The sequence below is a fragment of the Anastrepha ludens genome, chromosome 3 (assembly GCF_028408465.1).
Source record: "Anastrepha ludens isolate Willacy chromosome 3, idAnaLude1.1, whole genome shotgun sequence".
In the NCBI taxonomy this organism is placed as follows: domain Eukaryota; kingdom Metazoa; phylum Arthropoda; class Insecta; order Diptera; family Tephritidae; genus Anastrepha; species Anastrepha ludens.
In genome coordinates, this window is record NC_071499.1 from 103,206,198 (window position 1) to 103,228,139 (window position 21,942).

Here is a 21,942-nt window from a genome sequence, read left to right on the forward strand (position 1 = left end):
TGATATTGAGGATGCAGTCACTTGTTGCTTCAATGATGATATGAGCTTATGGCGCGCACAAGCTGAATAAAAATATGTTTTGGGAAACTCCGTTAATGGCAACAAATACAATATATAAATATTATTGCAATTTTAACATTTATTTGCTTCTACTTCTTTCCTAGTGAAGCTGTGGCTTTCAGGTAAGTAATATGGAGTAATGTTTTTATTTATTCGAGCGGTAATTAGTGAATACAAAAATATAATTTAAAATTTATAGATATTTTTTTGACGCTTTAAACACACCGCCAGCCATAAAATATATTATGTTTGAGTGTTTGTATTAAATAAGCAATAGTAGCATATCAACTTTCGTCATAAATTTCAAAATTTGAAATCAAACCAGTCTTGCTGACAAATTCTTAGGAAATAAGTTTGGTGTGCTTGCATAGAAAAGCCAGTCGGTAAATTTTTAAAAGCTTATTAGAAAAAAATAAATTATGAAGTTTTGATTTGTAAAAAATGGCTTAGTTGAATTATTTGTATTCAAATGAATTGAATGTAATTAATCATAATCTATTTATAGTATATCCAAATTTTTTTTTCATACAAATGTAAAAAATGGCTTAGTTAAATTATTTGTATTCAAACGAATTGAATGTAATTAATCATAATCTATTTATAGTATATCCAAATTTTTTTTTTCATACAAGTTAAGACAAAGTGAACAGAACGACTTTTCAAATTATATTTTACTATGAAGAGTATAAGACACATAATAAGAAAGGTAAACTATTTACCATGCCTTGAAAAAATTGCATTGCATTTGAACGAATACTAGCAGAGTTATTGCACCTGAAGCAACAATGTGTTTATGCCAGTGGTGCAAAAATGAGCAACACTCAAAGAGTGAATGTTCACTTTTGCCTTAAGTTTTTTAAAACTTTTACTGGACCATTTCTATTGACGAAATAAGTCTATGGAGTTGATTGTTTATGCCGTAGCAGATTTCATGATGATATATACAAATACAGGGTGCGCCATATATGTCGGTAAGTTAATACTGAATAAATTAAAAAAAACAGATTTCCATATATGAGATATTTTTATTTAATTTGACCTTTCAAATTTATTTGGTGTAGTGTTTGAATACAACATAAATCAAGTTTCCGGCGTTATTGGCCTTTTTGCGGCGTTTTCCACTACTTTTTTGAACATCTCGGGCGATATACCGATGATATCAGCTCGAATGTTTGCCTTGAACTCGTCAATCGCCTCAAGATTTCTGGCGCACACTTTTTGAATTCTTTGAGCCAATTGCATTTTATATGGAAACAAATCACACTGGGCGCGGTAACGATAGGACACCTTTGGGTTCTTAGCAACACTCCCTTTTTCCGCTTTAACCGATTAATGGGAACATTTTGTACGTCAATGAATGGCCTACGGACGTACTGACACTATCTCGTTTTCAACAAAATTCGGTACCAAACGACGAATAATGTTTATTTAGTGCTTATTTGCCAGGTATCTTCGGCGATACATAATTCATATTTAAAATTGTACTGAATTGACAAAAACAAGTATATATAATATATATATATATATAATTGTCGCGTACACCCTTTTTGGGTGTTTGGCCGAGCTCCTCCCCTTATTTGTGGTGTGCGTCTTGATCTTGTTCCACAAAAACAAGTATACTCAAGATAATTATATGATGAGCACTGAGTTAGTCAACTGAGGTTTGTGACTACATCCATCTAAAGCAACAAACATTCACAAAATTCTTTATCGCAACTGAATTGAGCATCCCAGAAACTTCCATTTATCAAAATTCAACCAAGCAAATATTTGGGCTATCGGAAGCTTTCGTCATTTTCGATTTCTCTATCAATCACTCCGCATATGTACCTAATTTGGCTTAAAGCGACAAATTGGGAAGAGCTATTTTACATAGAGGATCGTAATCGTTTCTATCATGGGGTGTTTTGAAAATACCTTAATAGGTTTGGCCACGATAGCCCTCAACTCCCCACTCACGTCAGTTTTCCGGGGCGAGTGGTTGTTCGCGGAGAGTTATTTCGTACGTAAGCGCAGCTACGAGGCTGCAAGTCTTTCGTACTACTACGAGTATGTCCGTACAGCAGTACTCATGGGAGTTTTGTCTTCATGGGTGCCATCCCGAAAAGTGTTCTTTCAGCTTGAGGTAGCATCAATGAAAAAAAAAACACAACAAGTGTCGTATGTCGCTCTATAAAGTAACGATCTGTTAGAACTCCAATCATGGTAAATATATTCTTCTTCTTTTTAAGAAAGCCTGCATTTCGTGATCGTTTGCGATTCCCAGTTTGCCCAAGTTGACTTAAATTTTTGTACTGCAGAGATAGTCCGCGTATGCTTTGTATAAAATGTAAGTGACGAGCTTTTAGAGTTGTTAGGGCTTACAAAAGAAAAAAAAACTCTAACTAAGGGGTTGCCTCCGAACTATTTCAGTGCTTCCAAGTGGGTTAAACTTCAGAAGCTGCATGTGGCTGGTCTCGTGAGCAGTTAAGCCAGTGACACGAGAATGGCTACACTACTCATCTACCGTAAAAGAAGCAGAAGGGTAAGCATTTTACAAAAATAAAAGCATTCGTCATATTATATTTGTAGGTGAGGTTAGGTCGCGGTGGAGGCCGAGGCCCATTGTGATACCACTTGTTTGGGCTCTCCCATTAATTTCTAATGTAATGAGCCATGACTTATATACGCAAATATACAAATTTACACACACATATTATAAATGTACATGTAATTTTAAAAAGTAAAGCAAAGTAAGTATATATGGAGAGTTTCACGAAAAATGGCAACTACTGAATCAGCAAAGAAGTTTTTTATTACTATACGTTTTTTAAAAGGCTGTCCAACATACGAATACCTTCAAGATTCAGTCTTCCCAAAGTTCCAAACTGCAAATAATACTTGAGAGTTAGGTTAGTCTTACACCCTTGAACGTAAACCATAACGTTACCTTAACCTTGGTCCCGAACCATCAGAACATTGAAGGAAACGAAAAAGTGGACGAACTGGCAAGAGGGGGTCTGCCATGAATACAAATTTTTGCAGAATCGGTATTCACCCAGTGGATGCAATCAAGAATGCTATTTTCTAACATTGAAAAATATGAAATGAAGGGCTGCCTGCAGACTCACGGCAGTGACAAGTGGCTTCTGGTCCATAGGAGAACAGGGGAATTCCTTGCTCTACACACCGCCATAGTAATTAATTAACCGGAGAAAAAGGAAACTATCTTCCACTTTCTCTGTGCATGCCCTGCCATATGGAAGGCGAAGATGTTAACACTTGGCAAACCGCGTTGTGAAAACCTCGAAGAGTTGGACGTAAGCAACATTTTAAAGTTTCTCAATCGCACAGTCTGGAGAAGAAGAAGAATAAGCGAGGATGTAAAAAAATGCTCTGGAAGCACTAGTTGGCTTTTTGGAGAATCAGCAAAACACCCAATTATGTTAAGTCTGAAAGCAGCCACCTTAGAGCCTTTAGCAACCTTTCATGTAATTATTTCCGAAATAATGAAATATTCAAATTTCCATATACAGAAATTGTTTTTTAATTAATGGATTCAGTGATAAAAATAACCAAGCTCAAGTTTTCCAGAAAAATCTGCCGACGCGTTCAAAATAACTTGACTTTGTAGCGGACCACGAAAAACCTTGTGCAAGGCCAACATAGTTTGAATTTTATTGGAAGTAAACACAAATACATATATCAAATTTCACGGTACGGTTAGAGAAATGGAAACTTGGTTTTTGATGAGTCACCTCAAGTAATTTACAAAAGGAAGTTTCAAAACGCCGAACTAATTTTTAAGTAAACAAGCATCAATACACACATCGTAAATGCAATAAGCAAATCAAAAACTAGTTAAAAAATAAAAAATAAATGCTTACTTGCGCGAAACATGGCACGATGGCATCTGAGCTATGGAGGCAATTCAAAAACTTGCCTTTGCATTCAAGCATAAAATTACTGTAAACCAAATGAAATTTATATGCAAGCTTGTAGTTTCTGCCGCTTTAATCAATAAGCGATTCATTTGCACTCGAATGTTGGCAGTCTTTCAAGCGAGTCGTTTAAACTTGGCAAATAACTGTTGCATAATTCTATTTTGTACTTCAGTGCATTGAAAGCTTAAAAGTGGATTCTTATGCAAGATACTCCCATTTTATATACACATATTATACATACATACAGATATTTTTGTTTGTAAATATATACATATTAAATGTTTTTATTTTTTAAATTTGTTTATTTATTTTAACGGTGTGGGAATGGAAAATGCAGAGTCATCTATGCTCATGCAATTAATATCAAATTCTGGTCGTGCATTTGCACATACATAAGTACATATGTGCGTAAGCATGTGCATAGTCGTACTTTGCATGCAACACACAACTTCCCGAGACATTGTGTGCGACTGCGACAAGTTTTGAAGAGCCGGATTTTAGTTTATTTTATTGCTTCTTTTTCTATTTGATGTGATAAATATAATCACTTTGTCGCCATTCCAGAATATTTGATTACGCCAATGGCGCTTTACACAAGCATAGCATAGCCAAACATAACATATATTATACATATGTACATGCTCTTGGTGAACGTGACTGAAATGTGTACACAGGGCTTTTGAAGTAAAATATGTAAGTAAGTACGTATTTACATAAAAATGACTCGCACTGTCATACATACAAATGTAAGTATTTGCATCGCTTAGTATATTTTTTCTTTTTTATAAGAAATTAAATAAGATGAGATCAATCTAAAGCAACAACATCAGGCTGGGTTGTCCGTGAAGAAACAGCTTACAAACACTTCGCTAAGTTTAACACGTCACTTGACGCTTGGCATCCGCGTTTCTTTGAACGACTTAGCAAGCAATTGTTAATTAATCACAATGTGGGATGTAGTATTTATACAAAATATGTATATGTATACATACATAGGTACATACATGGTTTCAACTTATAGAGATGACCAGGTGCTGATAAATATGAAGTGTATTCCAAAGTGCATAAGACTTTTTTAAATGTTTGTAAGGCTTCTCTAGAATGATTATGAACTCAGAGCAACGTGCACGCATGAGATGCTTGAAGTATTCGAATGCTTACGTCATCGTTACAAGAATAAGCATTTGGATGGTCTAAAAACAAATTTGCTTTTCTTAATGCTGTCCCCTAAATTCACACTTTTACTTAATTTTGGTACAAATTATTCAAAGATCAATAATATTTCATTTCTTCTTTGAATTGTGCGTCCTAATTGACCAAAAAGAGTTTAATATCTTTTTAATTTTTTTTTTAATTTTTAAACATTATTATTTAAATTTTTGAAAGTTTTCAATGTGTCCACTAAAAAATCTTACATTTTCTTTAAGGAGTTACATGGGTTTCGTTGGTTCAAAAAATCGATTTATTTTTTTTTTGGCTTATTAATTTCTACAACATCTCTGGAATATTATCCTAAATTTTCAAGTCGATCCGAATAATAAATTCGGAGATACAGCCTTTGGAAGGTGTGCGCTCCAAGCCACTTTTATTGTTACTCAAACTTTAAAGGCGTTTTTCTCGAAACTGTGTTTTCAAACTCGGTTGTCAAATGTTCTCGAAAACTACTCAACCGATCTTGATGAAATTTTACACAGGTGTTCGAAATGCAATTTACTCGTGCTTGAACGAAGGATTTTGTTTTTTTTCATTTACTCATATTAAAAAAAAAAAAAAATGTCAAGCAAATTTGATCGAAATTTTCTTTTTTTTGGAAAAATGTCTCCCAAAATTCCAATTTTTTTTCTTTGCTTCGTTCAAGCATGAGTTTATGGTCTTGACTAAAGCACTTATTTTTGTTTTTTTCATTTTTGATGAGCCTGTCAGGAGTTATGCTGACAACGCGGATGCACTTTTTTTTCGAGGGGTCACCGGAAATGACGTCACAATGGAGGAGTTTTAATTTCTTTTTTTGTGAAAATTTCAGAAATTATTCTTTAAGTATGTATCTACGAGTATAAGACAGAAAACAGTTTGAATTAAATAAATAATTTTTTACATAGAAAAAAAATATTGAAAATAGGCTCTTTTTACCCGACGAAACCCATGTAACCCCTTAAATAAAGCATTGGGTATTGTATTTGAACTTCTGTGAAGGGAAGAAGTCTAATTCAATGGTAATTTTCAATGCTTTGGTGACATGGATAAATATTAAATAAGATAAGATAAAATAAAAAAGAACATATAGAATAAATAAAATTTTTGTGTCATCCTAACAATCCGTCACTGCATAAGAATTTGACATGCATTCGAGATTTAGTCGAAATTAAATTATAAAGTGCTCTTTCTTGTAAATATTATATTATTAACGCAAAATCAATATTTTTTTTATTTGTAAATGCAAAATAGTGCACAATCATTTAAAAAAAAATGAATTCACGTTCTTGAAAAATTACTATATTTATTATATGCATGAATCACAAATCCTGTATAGATTTTTAGGGCATATCGCATTTTCCATTTATATATTATCCTGATGGTTTTTCAGTATTACGTCTGTTCACGAAGTAAATCTTTTGTAACATTTGTTACATATAAGCGAAAAATGTGCAAAGTAGGGGAAAGTCAGAGAGTAAACTGACATTTAAATTTTTCAAATTGCAAGTTTTTAAATGTTTACTTGTAAGAATTTGCGAGTGCGAAAAACTGCTGATCACAAAGTAAAAATAATCACGAATTAAAATATGCCATTTGAGACATAGGTCTAAATTTAAATAAAAAATGGTGATAAAAATAAGGAATGTAAGTATATATGAAAAGCATTTTTCTACTAGCGGTCGCCCCTCGACTGGCAATGGCAAACTTCCGAGTGTATTTCTGCCATGAAAAAGCTCCTCATAAAATATATCTGCCGTTCGGAGTCGGCTTAAAACTATAGGTCCCTCCATTTGTGGAACAACATCAAGACGCACACCACAAATAAGAGGTGTACGCGCCAATTATATATACATATATAAGTAAATATGTTTTAGATAAAATGTATAAAGTTTATTAGAAGTCATATTTTAAATAGGAATCGGATAATGATATAAAGGTACATTTGTATTTCTGAACCACAGCCTTCAGTCACCATGGCTGCAGTTTTCGAAATACAAATCGTAAGCATTGAAGGTATCTTTTGTGTTATATGCTTGTATTTCTTGGTTATTAACCAAGAGTCAAAGAAAATATTAAGAAAGCTGTGATTGCTACAACAATACAATTGCTAATGGAATGCTCTTCATCTGGTAGCGATGATGGAATTGAACAAATTATTGTGGACAAAATAAAATCATCGTTATTTTGCTCGACTGAAAAAATTTGTACTTTGTTTGATTTTTCCCCGCCAACAATTTAATCAGCTGTTCGTAAAGTTTGCAAATTGTTTTGTTACTGGTTTGTTTTGTTACTACTTTTTTTTTGATACTTTTCTCTTTGAAAGCGAGTTCGTCGAAATTAAGTTACTTGCAAGTTACTGAAAAATGTTTACATGAACAGACCTATTTTAGATGAAGAGGCTGTTTATTAATTTCCTCACTTTGATTATCTTTTTGAGTTATCTTTTCCCTACACCTTTTATAATCCTCCCCTAGGCAGGTAATTAAATAACAAAATCAATCGTCCAACTACTCAAATTTCTTTGTTAAATTGGCATGCGGGACGGATTATGGTTAAACTTGGCAACGCAATGCAATTTTTCATTATATGAAGGAAGTCTATGAAGTTATGGCATGGAAGTTTTCACGAGTGGTCTACGTTGTTTAAAAAAGCTCACCAGGACATACTAGTAGAGCAATATGTTGACCAACCAGAACTGTGCATGAATTAAAAAAAAAATATCCGTCGAAAACAGTCATTGGCCTAATGGAGATTAGTTTGAGCACCTCAAGAACACCAATTCATCGTATTTTACCCGAAGATTTAGGCTGCGAAAAAATTTGTGCACGGCTTTTTCTGCACAATCTGGCTGTCCAACATTTGTGAGCAAGAGTTCTTATAGCACTTTTTGTATATATAATAGGTCTATTTATAAGTTCGTGCGGTTTTACAACAGATGGCGTAACTTGATTATTATTCCATCGATCCACATTTCCAAACATTCATTGGAGAGCTACTGTCGTAAGGCACAAACGTCAGTATAAGTTTTTTATTTGAAGCGTAAACAACAATATTTTTACCACACTTGAAAATGTCGAATTTCGTGCCAAATAATGTGTTTTTGCGGGGAATTCTTCTTCATTATTTTAATATGAAGAAAAAAGCAGCCGAAAGTCATCGTATCTTGGTGGAAGTTTATGGTGAGCATGCTCTATCTGAGCGAACGTGCCAGAAGTGGTTTGCACGCTTTAAAAGTGGTGATTTTGGCTTGGAAGACGAAGAACGCGAGGGTGCGCCGCCAAAGTTCATGGATACCGAATTGGAGGAATTGCTCGATCAAGATCCGGCTCAAACGCAAGAAGAGGTTGCAAAAACTTTGGGAGTTGATCAATCAACCATTTCCAAACGTTTAAAAGCCATGGGAATGATCCGAAAGGTAGGCCATTGGGTGCCGTATGAATTGAAGCCAAGAGACGTTGAACGCCGTTTTATGGCATGCGAACAACTGCTTCAACGGCACAAAAGAAAGGGTTTTTTGCATCGAATTGTGACTGGCGATGAAAAGTGGGTCCATTACGACAATCCAAAACGTCGGGCAACGTATGGATACCCTGGCCATGCTTCAACATCGACGTCGGCGCAGAATATTCATGGCCTGAAGGTTATGCTGTGTATCTGGTGGGACCAGCTGGGTGTTGTGTATTATGAGCTACTGAAACCGAATGAAACGATTACGGGGGATGTCTACCGACGACAATTGATGCGTTTGAGCCGAGCACTGCGAGAAAAACGGCAGCAATACGCCGATAGACACGACAAAGTTATTTTGCAACATGACAATGCTCGGCCACATGTTGCACAAGTGGTCAAAACATACTTAGAAACGCTCAAATGGGATGTCCTACCCCACCCGCCGTATAGTCCAGACCTTGCGCCATCCGATTACTATCTCTTCCGATCGATGCAACATGGCCTGGCTGACCAGCACTTCCGTAATTACGATGAAGTCAAAAAATGGATCGATTCGTGGATTGCGGCAAAACCGACCGAATTTTTCACAAAGGGAATCCGTGAATTGCCAGAAAGATGGGAAAAAGTAGTAGTAAGCGATGGACAATATTTTGAATATTAAATTTGTAACCATTTTACGTCAATAAAGTTTCAAATTTCGAAAAAAAACCGCACGAACTTATTCATAGTCCTATTATATATACAAACTTTCTTGTGCATCTTGATTTTGAGGGCACCTACAATTTTATGCCGCCTCCGAACGGCCTCCCCAAACAAAGCGGTGGAAGGACTAATCAACTTGCCTCCCTCATCAACTTGCACTAAATCACGTGGAAATATTATATGTGGCCGCCGCCTCGGTGCTTAGACTTTAAAGTATAGATCTGTGAAAAGACGGGTGGTTTAGCCACGTCTCTATTTTGCACACTCACAAACAAGAAACATACTATTTTATTCCTAGACACACCTTCGACAAACTCTTCAAGAGCACGGGGCACGGAGATATTGAGGGAAATTGTAAAGCCGATGAGCCAGCCAGAAAAGGTACTACTCTTCAACTGCTCAGTGACAGAAGTGCCATTGGGATACCTATGGACACGAACAAATTAATAATGAAGAAAAACATTATCCAAGAGGCCAATAGGTTATGGGGAGACGAAAACACAAGCGTAACCTCTAGATTACTATGGCCGCAAATGAATACGAAAAAGCCAAAGTAACATAGCCGTTCAAGAGAGGAAATCTCGAAAGCCGTAACTAGGATAACCAGCCATTGGCTATTGGGCAGGCGTTCATTGAGATTAGGAGTTTTCTCCCATGAATATTGTAGAAGTTCTAGAGATGAGGAAGAGGGAGAAACAGTTGTGCATTTCCTTTGAATTGTCCAGCTTAGCTAAAACCAGAGTAGGTTTTCTGGGTAATATTTTTTTCAATTCTCTTAGGGAACTATCTGGCGGGGGGATGGGACTAACCCTGCGCTTAATAAGATCCACGAAATGGTTCCACAAAGATAAATAAATGAAGTTCCCGTATCTCACACTAGTATCCTGTAAGGTCTAAGTGAGCTGGTTGTCGTAGCAGCATAAACATTCGCCATACATATACTGGGAATGCTGCTGAAGTGGCAGTCCTTGGCCGGATGTAAATCCGGTCGTTCCGGTTACGAAGAACCGACAGTCGTGAGAACCTAAGTGAGTTTGTTGTACAGACCGACTACCACCATAATTTAACCTAACCTAATTTCTAAAAAGGCCGCCGTAGCCGAATGGGCTGGTGCGTGACTACCATTCGCAATTCACAGAGAGAACGTAGGTTCAAATCTCGATGAAACAGCAAAATTAAGAAAAACATTTTTCTAATAGCGGTCGCCCCTCGGCAGGCAATGGCAAACCTCCGAGTGTATTTCTGCCATGAAAAAAGCTACTCATAAAAATATCTGCTGTTCGGAGTCGGCTTGAAACTGTAGGTCCCTCCATTTGTGGAACAACATCAAGGCGCACACCACAAATAGGAGGAGGAGTTCGGCCAAACAACCAAAAAGGGTTTACGCGCCAATTATATATTATATATATATATTTTCTAAAAAGAGGGACGTAGTTCCAAATATTTCTAGGTATTTATTTAGTATCACTAATTTCTAGTAAATGTATGCCACATAATCGTCTGTGCCAAGCACTATTTCTAATTAATTTTTCGCACTATTTCTGCCATTAGGGGCAGTGCTGCAACAAAAGAAGATATGTGAAGGGAAATGTTGAGCCCATAGTCCAACTAATGATTACTTGGTGTATACTGCATATTTTTGTGTATTTCGTTAGTATTTTAACTGGGTTAAGGAACTATGGAGATCGGTTGATCTTGGAGCCTGTGAGCTGAAAAAATATTGTTAGTCTACAAGTGTACTTTAGTGTTTTTGTTTTGGTTTGCAGGTGCCGCTACTCAAAATATGTAAATATACATATACTTATTAATGTGCATATACATATATATATATGCGTATGTATATTAAGGTACATAAATTCAAAGAACTTTATATACATACGAGGAGTAAATACATTTTTCAAGTGTTTTTCTATTTACATCGAGTCGGTATTTTTACATATAATTTTTGCATTTTTCGTTTTATTGATTACTTACAAATCCATTTCTAAGTATACGAATATACATACATATGTGTATATATAAATATTTTACAACTAAATAAATGTTTTTGTGACTTAAGTTTTTAAATGTTACAATTCCAAAAATTAGGTATGTAGGTGTTACATAAATATACAAGTATATTGAGCGGAGTACAAAAGAGTAAATAAATAGGTGTGTAAAATGTAAAAAGAACAAAAGGATAGGAAGAATAAAATACTTGTGAACTCGAAACTTAGCTGAACCAACAAAAGTTTTGATATTTTAATACAGTTGTGCTTTTGACATTATTATTTTCTTTTGTTTTTGTTTTTGGTTTCTGTGAATTTATTATAGTTTTTTTTGGGTAAATGGCAGCCCAAAAATCGCATATTTACATTTTTATTATATGTATGTATATGCTAAATATGTACATACGTTTAGAGAAATATATATGTATTTGTTTATGACTAAGTCATTTGAATGCGAAAGTTGATTTTTTAGATTTCTTAGGTTTTATTGCAAAAACAAGCTGATGAATATGTGGCAAAAGCAGCAGCATAGCAAGCAAGTTACTTTATTTCAAGCTGAACATTTAATGGCAGCATGTCTAAATATTTATGTTTTTATTATATATAAGTATATGTAAAATTCTTGAACACTACTGATTCCTCAAAGAAAAAAAAAGAAAGAAAATGTTACTGGTGTGTGGGCAACTATTGAGGCAACTCATGAGCAACAGATAAAAAACTCAAAACTAGAATCGTCAACAGCTAAAATTGTACGAAGATAGATAAACACAATGTAAATATTATTAGTTAGTTTTTAATAGGTAAAGAAATCTATGTTCGTGTGGAACCGCACTTTTTATACCCAATGCATAGGTAGGTGTGCAGATTTACGTGTTATTAAGCAAATGGTTACTGCTGAGTTATCAAAAAACGGTTTTCAAGCTTCACCCTTATTGGTGTATAAAAGTTATCTGATGTGGCTAAAAATTACGAATTTCTAAGATATTCGTTAGATTGGAGAGGGTTATGACTACCGGATGATTTTCTCCCATGTAAAAAAATTCGACATTCGCCATATGAAGAAACAACAAAAAACGTGCCGAAAATCAACGCAAAATATACCATAATTGCATGGGCTACAAAACTACGTAGCCAGAATTTCTGTAAAAATTTTGACTAAAAGTTTAAAATTTTGCTGAGAATTCGTTGCAATTTTTAAATTGTATACTATATTTGAACTATATTTTTATAAGAAAATAATAAAGTGAATTAAAAATGAACTATTTAGCGCGATATGTGCATTACTTTGCCCGCGCATCATAGACGGATTTGTGAGATGTTTTTTGGGTTAATGGCATAAATGCACTTTGAGGTTTGCCATTATTAACTGCTGTTAGAAAAAACTTGCTCTGGACAAGATATACTCCAAGTTTTATAAAGTGTTACCGTAAATTTCTGACAAATATTCGAAACCTGTTATTTTCAGGAGTTTCTTAAGTTCACGCACGAATTCTCGTTGTTTCACAGGGTTTGGTGCTTACTGTGAAAAATCCCTCTTTTTGCACAGTTTAGATAAACAAACGGAGGTTAGATAAACGGAGCTCCAATCCTCTCCCCACTATGGCCAGCTTAATATGCAAGTACGTACTTTATTTGCTCCCATTCATGTGTTAATAACCACTTTATGCATTGGGTATAAAAAGATGAACAAAAAGAGTTGGCTAGAAGAGAGCGACAGTGAGCAAGAAGAGAAAGCGAAAGAGCAAAAAATTTGCGTTAGGGCTTCTTTGAATTCAATTCACTGAATGTTGAGAAGCGAACGCAATCAGTTATTTCTGCGTAGATATGTTTATTTTATATTTATTTACAGTTATGTAATAACATATAAGAAACATCTCAGCATATAAAACGATAAGTCATGGCTATGGACAAAATAACGGTAAGACTAGAAATTTATAAACTACTAAGTAAATGAGTATTTTAAGCGAAAAAAACCGAATGTTTAGCGCTTGATATTAACTGTAAATTGTTTTTTCCCCGATTATCTTTGACAATCTTCATCAGATAAGTATATGCACCTAATACTTAGTACAATATGCGTACATACTTATGTATGTATGGCTATGCAAATATATGTACTCATGTCTAAATATGTAATCGAAGTTTCATTTGCAAAATGATCTCTTAAAATACCAAAGCTTAAAGCTGTACTCATAAATTTTTACGTAATATTCACGACCCTTACTCTGGGCGTCGTCTTTGCTGTCGAAGACTCGGTTACGCTTGTGCTGTTGCTACTACTTTGGTACCCCTCTTCGTTGTTGACTATTTTCGGTGTTATTGTCACTGCTGGGGCGTCAGTTGGTGACATTGTCGTGGTGCGCTTTCTCGATTTTCTCATTTTTCGCGCCCTGTGCTTACGCGATTTCTTCTTTCGCACTACGTGCGTTTCAGTACTAAAGCTTACCATTTCTTTTACTATGCTGCCACTACTTATGCTACTCGCACTGCTCGCACTAACACTAGCATCATCTACAGAAGTGCCATTACTACTACCAACACTTTGTACTTCATTCTTAGATACATCGCTACTCTTGTGGTGGGTTGTAGCACCTGATTCCTGTATGAGATTGGTGGGTGCCTCAACTACAGAGGCAAAACGGCTTGAGAATTCTGCACTCGAGTCAGTGGGTCTGGGTTCTGCTAACTGGGGTTGCGTAGTCGTTTGTGGGAATGGGACAGTGTTTGTTGCCGACTTGCTTTCGGCTGAAATTGTGCGATCTACTTTACTGAGTATAACTTTGTCAAGATTGGCTATGGTTATTATTAGGGGGGAGGACTCATTGGATTCAGGGCGTAAAAGGGGTAGTGGTACAACAGGTCTTACGTATGTGCTGGACTTCACCGCGGTATCGACGCTTGTTGGATCATCCGTTGCTACCGTTTTAGATGTGGTTGTTTCCAAGAGATTGTTGTTAACATCATTCACAGATTCAGCTTGAGTGATAGTTGCTTCAGTGGTTGTGCTTGACACGTTCGGTATGGTAGTTGTGGTTTCATCATCAAAGTTATTGCCTACAATCGTTGTGGACTCTAAATTTGGGAATGCTTCGTTAGGAATGTTATTTATGCTATCACTAATTGGGATTAGGGGCAAAGCACTCTCAGTAGTAGTGGTCGTTAATAATGTCGAGGAAGTCGGTAAAGGCGTACTCGTACTTGTACTTAGAGTTGTGGCTTTTGAGTTTTGAGTTTCGTTCTCGTTTACGCTAACTGTACTAGTTGAAATTGTGTCATTTGATCCGAAAATGTAGTACACACTATTTACAGAATTTAATTCTTTACCTTTCCGTCCACTATCGAATAGACCTTCCAAGGAAATAGTCGAAGTCTCTACTGCACTGCGTATCACTTCGGGTATCAGTGCTTTACCATTCCGCTGTTCCAATGTAGTTCGCGCTTGTGCACTTTCCGTAGAGTAAGCGTACTGGGGCACATAATATGGCCCACCATCGGGTAAAGAGTTTCGTACCGGTATTGAGACAGTTGGCTCTGTGGGCGTGTAATCAGTTACCGTGCTGTGACCATCAATGGAAATGTCACTACCATCGACCAGATGAACAAATTTCACAACGCTGATTTCGCCCAGCTGCTCTACATGGGGCAAGGACTCGACCTTTACGTTCGATGTGCCAATCGGTTTGAGAAACTCTTGATTTGCCTTTGATTTGCGACGTAGCTTGTCTTCTTTCGAGGTAATTTCAACAATACGATTAATCTCTACCACCTTGTGCTTGGGACGTGCTCTCTCAGGTACAAATCGACCAATTGTATTGGCACTTGCTGTTGGTGGCCGATTTGTCTGCTCGCCCTCGGTCAGCGTGAAAACGTGCAAAAGAGTCGTGGTAGGCGTTTGAGGCGTCGTGAATACAGTACGTTCAGCGCCTGGCTCATTGTCCTGTGAAGAGATTTCATTAGCATTGATATAATAATCAGTGTTCGTGTCGCCGGGGGCGGGTGTGCGTGGTGTTGTGGTTATGTAACCTTGATTACCATCCACAATTGAAGTGTATTCATCATCGTCTTCAGTTTCTGTGTTTTGTTGGATGTGATCTTGTGTATCTTGTTGTTGATCTGTTGGTGTTTGGTTGCCACCTGATATGACAATTTTCGGTTTAAGGGTGGTGTGTTTTTTGCTGTTGATATCGAATATCTTTTTATTGCGTGCATTTAGTGCTTCAATATTTAAATCTTCAATAAATGAGTTATCGCTATAATTTTCCGGTGTCTCTGTGGAGGTGGCTGTGTATTTACGCTCATATGAGCGTGTGTTGGTTGGTATAAATGGTGCCGGTTTAGTTGGAATTACCGGCGTAGTGCGTTCGAAAGAGGTAGCAATTGGTTTAAGTGGCAGATTTGGTGGTACCACACCCTGTGGCAGATTCACAATGCGCGGTCTATTTGTGGCACGTGTATTATTGGGCGGAGATGAGCCGAAACGATTGCCGGACGTGCTTGTGCCAAAGCGACTAGAACCCGAGGAGGGCTGACGTCCTCTTCCGTTAAAAGGCACATTACCTGAAGTATGTGTAGAGGATGCAGGTAGAGCTGGCCTTGAACCTGGTGGGACACGATTATCTTTAGTTCGGAGTACAGGTGTGTTTAACTTAGGTGTTGTTTGGTTTGTGGCATCGTCTAATCCATGTGTTTCTTCTTCTTCTCCTTCTTCTTCCTCGTCGTCTTCATCATCTTCTTCATCTTCATCCCCACCTTCGATTTCTTCATTGTCTTCCTCGATTTCTTCTTCATTTGTTTTAATCGTTTTTAATAGCGTGGTTGGTGGTCTATTGAATAAGCTTGAGGGGCGTGTAACTGGTCTTAGTGTTACAACTGGGATTTGGGATTTATTTTGGTCTGTGGCAGTATTCGACTCTCCCTCTTCCTCGTCTTCACTCTCATCTTCATATTCTTCGTATTCTTCATCTTCGCTTAAAGTCTCACCGTTCGGTATGGGCACCCGCTTGCCGTTCTCAACTCGGAAGCGTTTTGTTTCTGGCAGTAATTGACTTCGTGGATCTGTACGCACAAAGCCCTCACCGGTATTGCGATTAACGGCATTGAATGGGTGGAAACGACCGAATTTGCGCCGTACAAACTTTCTTCTTGGCTTCGGTGATGTAGGAATTGTTGTTGAAATCGTGATACCAGACACTTTTGGTGGAGTGTATGGGCGTCTAGCGACCAATTTTCTTCGGAAAGTAGGACGAGAAAGAGGAGTACGTGCCGTTGTTACATCTGTATTTTCGTCTTCGTCTTCTTCAGTTTGCTTTCCACTTTCGTTTTGTGTTGGTTTAGTCCGAGAGGCCAGACCGAATGGACGCCTGGGTAATGCGGTTTTCGCTTGTGTAACATTACTGGATTTTCTATCATCACTTTCTTCTAGTTCATTAGTTGTTATTATAGTTTCTGTTGTGACATCAGGCAGTAATTTTCTGAGACGGGTAGTTGCAACAACTGGTCTTTGTTCTTCTTGAATTGCTGTCTCACTGATATTAGTCTCAGCACTCTTTGTAAGATTGTTACGTGTGAATGTGAGTTTAGTTAGGCGATTGCGTGGAATACCAGTATATTGCTCTACAGCCGGTGTCGATGTTTCCTGCACCTCATCACCTTCTTCGCCTGCATTAGTGTCTACACCTTCATCTTCATCTTTATTCTCGTTTTCATCGGCAACATCTACGTCCTCGGGCGCTTTTGTTCGGCTACTTACACGCGTCAATACAAATGGTCGTCGTGAAGGTAAAATTATGCCACTTGAACTAGTGCCGTTAGCTTTTGCTCGTGTAAAGACAGTTGGTGGAGGATTTGCTGTTACATTTTCACTATCCTCTTCAGTTTCTGTCTGACTGTCTGCTTCAAACACACCATCATCATTTTCAGACGATTTTTCTATGTTGCTCGATGTAACTCGGTTACCGAAACGAGCTCGATTGCTTCTGCCAAATAAAATAGTTCTTGTGCTATTAAGGTTACCGTCGCTGGAAGTAGAGTTTTCGGAAGAGATTTCTGATGTATTTTCCACACCTTCTCGCCCTAAGCCGTAACGGGTTGCATTAAAACGCGATTGTCCTGCAAGGGATGTTTCCGATTGGGCGTCGTCTGATTTAGTTTCGTTTGTCAAAGTTGAATCAATCGTGCGATTAACTGGCCGTATTAACTTGCGTATAACTTTGCGGAACCGTTTAGTGGGTTTAGTTTCCGTAGTTACCGGACTTTCGCTTTGAGTTTCATTTGTATTTGAGTCTTGGGAATTTAAAAGTTCTAACCTGGTACGTCCTACTTTTTGGCTAAGCGAGTTGAGAGTATCTAAGCCTTGACTGACTGTGTTGGTAGTATTAGTAACACTAGAAAATGTGAAATTACTACTATCACTAACACTAGTATTAACTAAAGTAGCATTACTAAATGTACTTGAGCCGCCAATTGGACGACGGTATTTCAAGACCCGTATCCGTTTCAGTGTGGGAGCTGGACTAATGCTCAGAGTGCTTTCGGTGGTTGTGGTTGTGCTGTCTTCATCTTCATCTTCTTCATCATTGTCATTATCCCCATCTTCATCATCATCTTCATCATCTACTAACGCATTTACCTGATTTGCTGTGGTTGCTGCTCTATTTTTGTTTGGCTGGTATAATTGTTTGGACGGGAATAAGCTAGAAGATGTTTTTATCGTGGTTGGAGCTATAGTAGTTGTTGTAGTAGTTGAGAATCGTGAGCGGTTGAATTGATATTTCTGAAAACGTCGTTTAGAATTAACTTCATTACCCTTATCATTAGTGCTGTGATCTTCATCATCATTATAATCAAGTTTATCTATCAGATTATCAGCCTCAGTTTCTGCTTCAGTATCTACATTTCTACTATCATCATCGGTTATTTGAGTGTTGTTAGACTTGGGACTTAAATTAATTTTAGTTCTACTTGAATAGTTGGATACGGTGCTGGTACGGTTAGTATTATTACGATTTGCGAACAAACTAAGTAAATTATTTTTTACAACAGGTCTGGCAATTTCGTTACCAGTACTGACTGATGCGACTTCGTCTTCATCATTGATGTCTCTGTCTTCTACAGTATTGTCGGTGGCATGTTTGTCTTGTGCGTCATTATTTACAGAGTTTTTATTATTTTCCGTTTGTATAGTCTTCGCTCTGTTAGACAGAAGCACATGCAGTTTTGAGTTTACTACCCCTTCGTTATTTTCATTCCGTGTCTGACTTTCTTTCACACGATTTCTTAAATTTTGCAGGCTAGTTTGAAGTTCGTTCGAAGGTCGAGTGACTTGTGGGCGGCTAATTGGTCGCCGTGGGATTTGGTCATTATTTTCAATCGAGCTTTCTTCATACTCGTCATCGCTGTCCTCATATTCGTCATAAGCTTCTGTGTCTTCTGCTCTAGGCTGAGTTAATGGACGGAGTGTGCCAAATTTTGGTTGCGTTCGTACGTTTGTAAATATCTGTGGTTTTTGGAATATTGGCTTATCAGACGTTACTACATCATCATATTCGTCGCTGTATTCATTCTCATCTTCTTCAGCTCTTTGGTAGATATTCCTGTTGATTGTTGGTAATAAGGGTCGCTTTGTAGTAGTTGGCCGTGCTTTCTGGCTAAAGACATTCAAATTGCGTTCAGTTGACAAAGTTTCAACAGGCACTGAAGTGGTTACCTTTTGCCGATTAAATGTTTTAAACGAACGACGTGTGTATAGTTCAGTAGGCCCTTCAGTATTTTCTTCTAATGACGGCCCACTCGTTTCAGTTGTGGTGCGGATGCGACTTAACCGATTGAAACTGCGGGTCGTTGTAGAGTCTTGAGTAACTGCACCAAGTGTTAACTTGGCTTCATCGTTGCTTGAAGCTATAAAATTTGTATGGGTACTCGTAATAAACTTAGGACGTGTGGTCGAATCTACTATATGCGAATTTTCGCTAACTTTCAATTTCAATTCGCTATCCTTTTCTTCTTCCGATTTTGATGAAGGCGACGTTTGGAATAGAAGCGCTCGGTGTCGATTTGTTTTCCCTAGGCTTAGTTTGCTGCTGGCAGCTGAAGCCTCCGTCGTGTATTGCGTGTCTTGATCATTTGTCAACGACTCTTCTGGTGATTGAGTTGTTGTACCCAACTGTTTTCTACTAAAGCCGGTGAACACACGACGCGTTGTTGGCTGGGTAGTGGGCTCATCAGGATCGGTAACAGCTGAAGCCTCTGGCGTATTACCTGCCGATTCATCATTTGTTATTGAATTTCTTGGCGGCTGAGTGGTTGTACTCAACTGTTTCCTACTAAAGCCGGTGAACACACGGCGCGTTGTAGGCTGAGTAGCAGGCTGATCAGGAACGGTAACATCTGAAGGGTCTGCGGTATTGTCTGCCGATTCATTATTTGTAAATGAATTTCTTGGTGGCTGAGTTGTTGTACTCAACTGTTTCCTATTAAAGCCGGAGAACACACGACGCGTTGTTGGCTGAGTGGTAGTATCTTCAGCATCGGTAGTACTTGTTGCGAGAGTTGTGTTCGTGGTATTAAATCGTGTAGTTTTATAAACTCTGGATTCGTCAGTAGTATTATGCACTTCATTTAATTTTGTGGCATCTTCAGTTTTGGGAACGGAAGTGGTGGAGCTTTTGATACGTTTTCTAATAATTAACCTACGACGACCAGGAAATTCTGTAGTCGTAGTATCATTGTCTTCATTTACGGTTTCTTCGACGGGTGTACTAACTGTGGTTGAAGCGTGGATTCGTTTTCTTATCAAAATAGGACGACGTGGTGTAGCAGTTACACCATCACTTTCTGTGGTATATTCTGTAGTAGAAACTTCATCAACTTCTGTATTATCATGACGATCAGTACTCAGAAGCTTATCGTTGTCGCCTTCATCCACTTGCTTGACGACCACAGTTTCCGTTGTGTACTGTTCTTCTTGCTCGGTACTATTAAGAGTGCTGGAGTTGTTTTCTGCGTTCGCAGTTGCTTCATCTTCGTTTAACACAAGACTCTCTGTACTTTCAGTGGTTGTGCGTAAACGATTTAAAGCCAAGTACGTACGCCTGGTCGTATGGTCTTCGTTTTGCTCTACTTCTTCCTCTTCGTCGTCCTTAGTTTTCTTTTCTTCGTCGCCATAGGATTTCAAAGGGCTCGCTGTAGAAGTTTTGTCCCTTAATCTATTTATAGTTGTATATTTTCGTGTGGAAACATTTTCCGCTGATCCTTCAGTACTAGAAATTTCAATTGTTGATCCGGTTTTTGTCTTAACTTCAGACTCGCTCGAGGTTGTAAGTCCTTTACGATTTATTGATGCATATGGCCGACGAGTTGATACCGAAGAACTATATTCATTCACTGTTGAGATAGTATTTTCGTTTTCTGCAGCTTTTTCTGTTGTGCTTCGAAGTCCATGTCTAGTTAATAGAACGCGGCGCTCAGAATCATTGTAATTATTCGAGTTTTCTTCGACTGAACTTTCCACTGTTTCCTCGGTTTCAGTTTTCGGTGTAGTTGATTTTAAATTCAGTCTATTTATTGCACTATACGGCCGTCTTGTTGTTCCTATTGTTGACGTTCTTTTTAGTATGCTGTTCTCTTCATCTTCTTGCTCTTCTACATATTTTTCTGTTGTAGTTGAAGTTCTAAATCTGTTTAAAGAAAACGAAGGGCGTCGTGTTGTACTAACTACATTGTCTTCCGTTAACTCTTCCTCGCTCTCTCCTTCATCATCTATAGTTTTAGCAGCACTAGTTCTAAATTTTAGACTGTTGATTCCAATTAAAAATCGTTTAGTTGTTGTTTCTGGAGGATCGCGTGTTATGGCATTCGCCGAATTTTTTGTTAAACTATAACTATTAACAGTGCGATCAGTAAGTGTGGTCAGATCATTATAAGTGGATTCCTCTTTTAATTGATCTTCCGCTAACTTTTTCGTTGACAATCGAGGGGTTGGTTTTATAAATCGATTTAAAGTACGTCGGCTTGTCGAACTGGCAAAGTTTTCATTATTAGTTTCTTCATTATTTATAGTACCCGAGTTCTTCGTATCTTCTACTGTTGATGTCGGAGACTGTCTAGTAGGGCTTTCAGTTGTAGATTTGGCACGCAGTTTGTATAGCGAAATGAAGGCTCGCTTTGTTGAACTTTCTGAGGTAGTAGTGGTTTCCTCAGATGGACTTTCAGTTGTTGTACGTATGCGATTTAATTGTATGTAATTTCGTAAGGCGCGTGAATCTTCGGTGCGATTATTTGAGTCGTGCTCTAGTATTGTTATTTTAATGGTTGATGTCTCATTGTGTAATATTGTTTTAGTAGTGGGATTGGCTTGGGCAGAATCTAAGTCGGGTTTAAGGGCCGAAAGTTTTGTAATTGTGGAGTTTTGTTCTCTAAAGGTTTTACCAACACGATGCGATAATTCGCTGCTGCTTTCATCGTCTAAGTTATTGGTGTATTCGTTTGCCGAATTCTTTGCTGTTGTTTGTGGAACACTGTTTGTAGCAAATATCTGTTTCAATTCGGCTTTTGCGTTTTGATCATCGATTAATTCTTCTCCAGATGCTGTAAATTTTGATCCGATTGATTTTGCCCCCAGGTGCCCA

The 21,942-nt window shown here is 37.6% G+C and overlaps 1 protein-coding gene across 1 annotated transcript in view; it reads right to left on the reverse strand.

Annotated features, from left to right (window-relative positions):
* The window catches only part of LOC128857626 (mucin-19-like), a 73,623-nt gene that overhangs the window by 23,217 nt on the left and 28,464 nt on the right, over nucleotides 1–21,942 (reverse strand). The window contains exon 10 of the mRNA XM_054093374.1: nucleotides 13,521–21,901. Coding sequence (XP_053949349.1) covers nucleotides 13,521–21,901 — 8,381 coding nt within the window. The remainder of the gene's footprint in view (nucleotides 1–13,520; nucleotides 21,902–21,942) is intronic.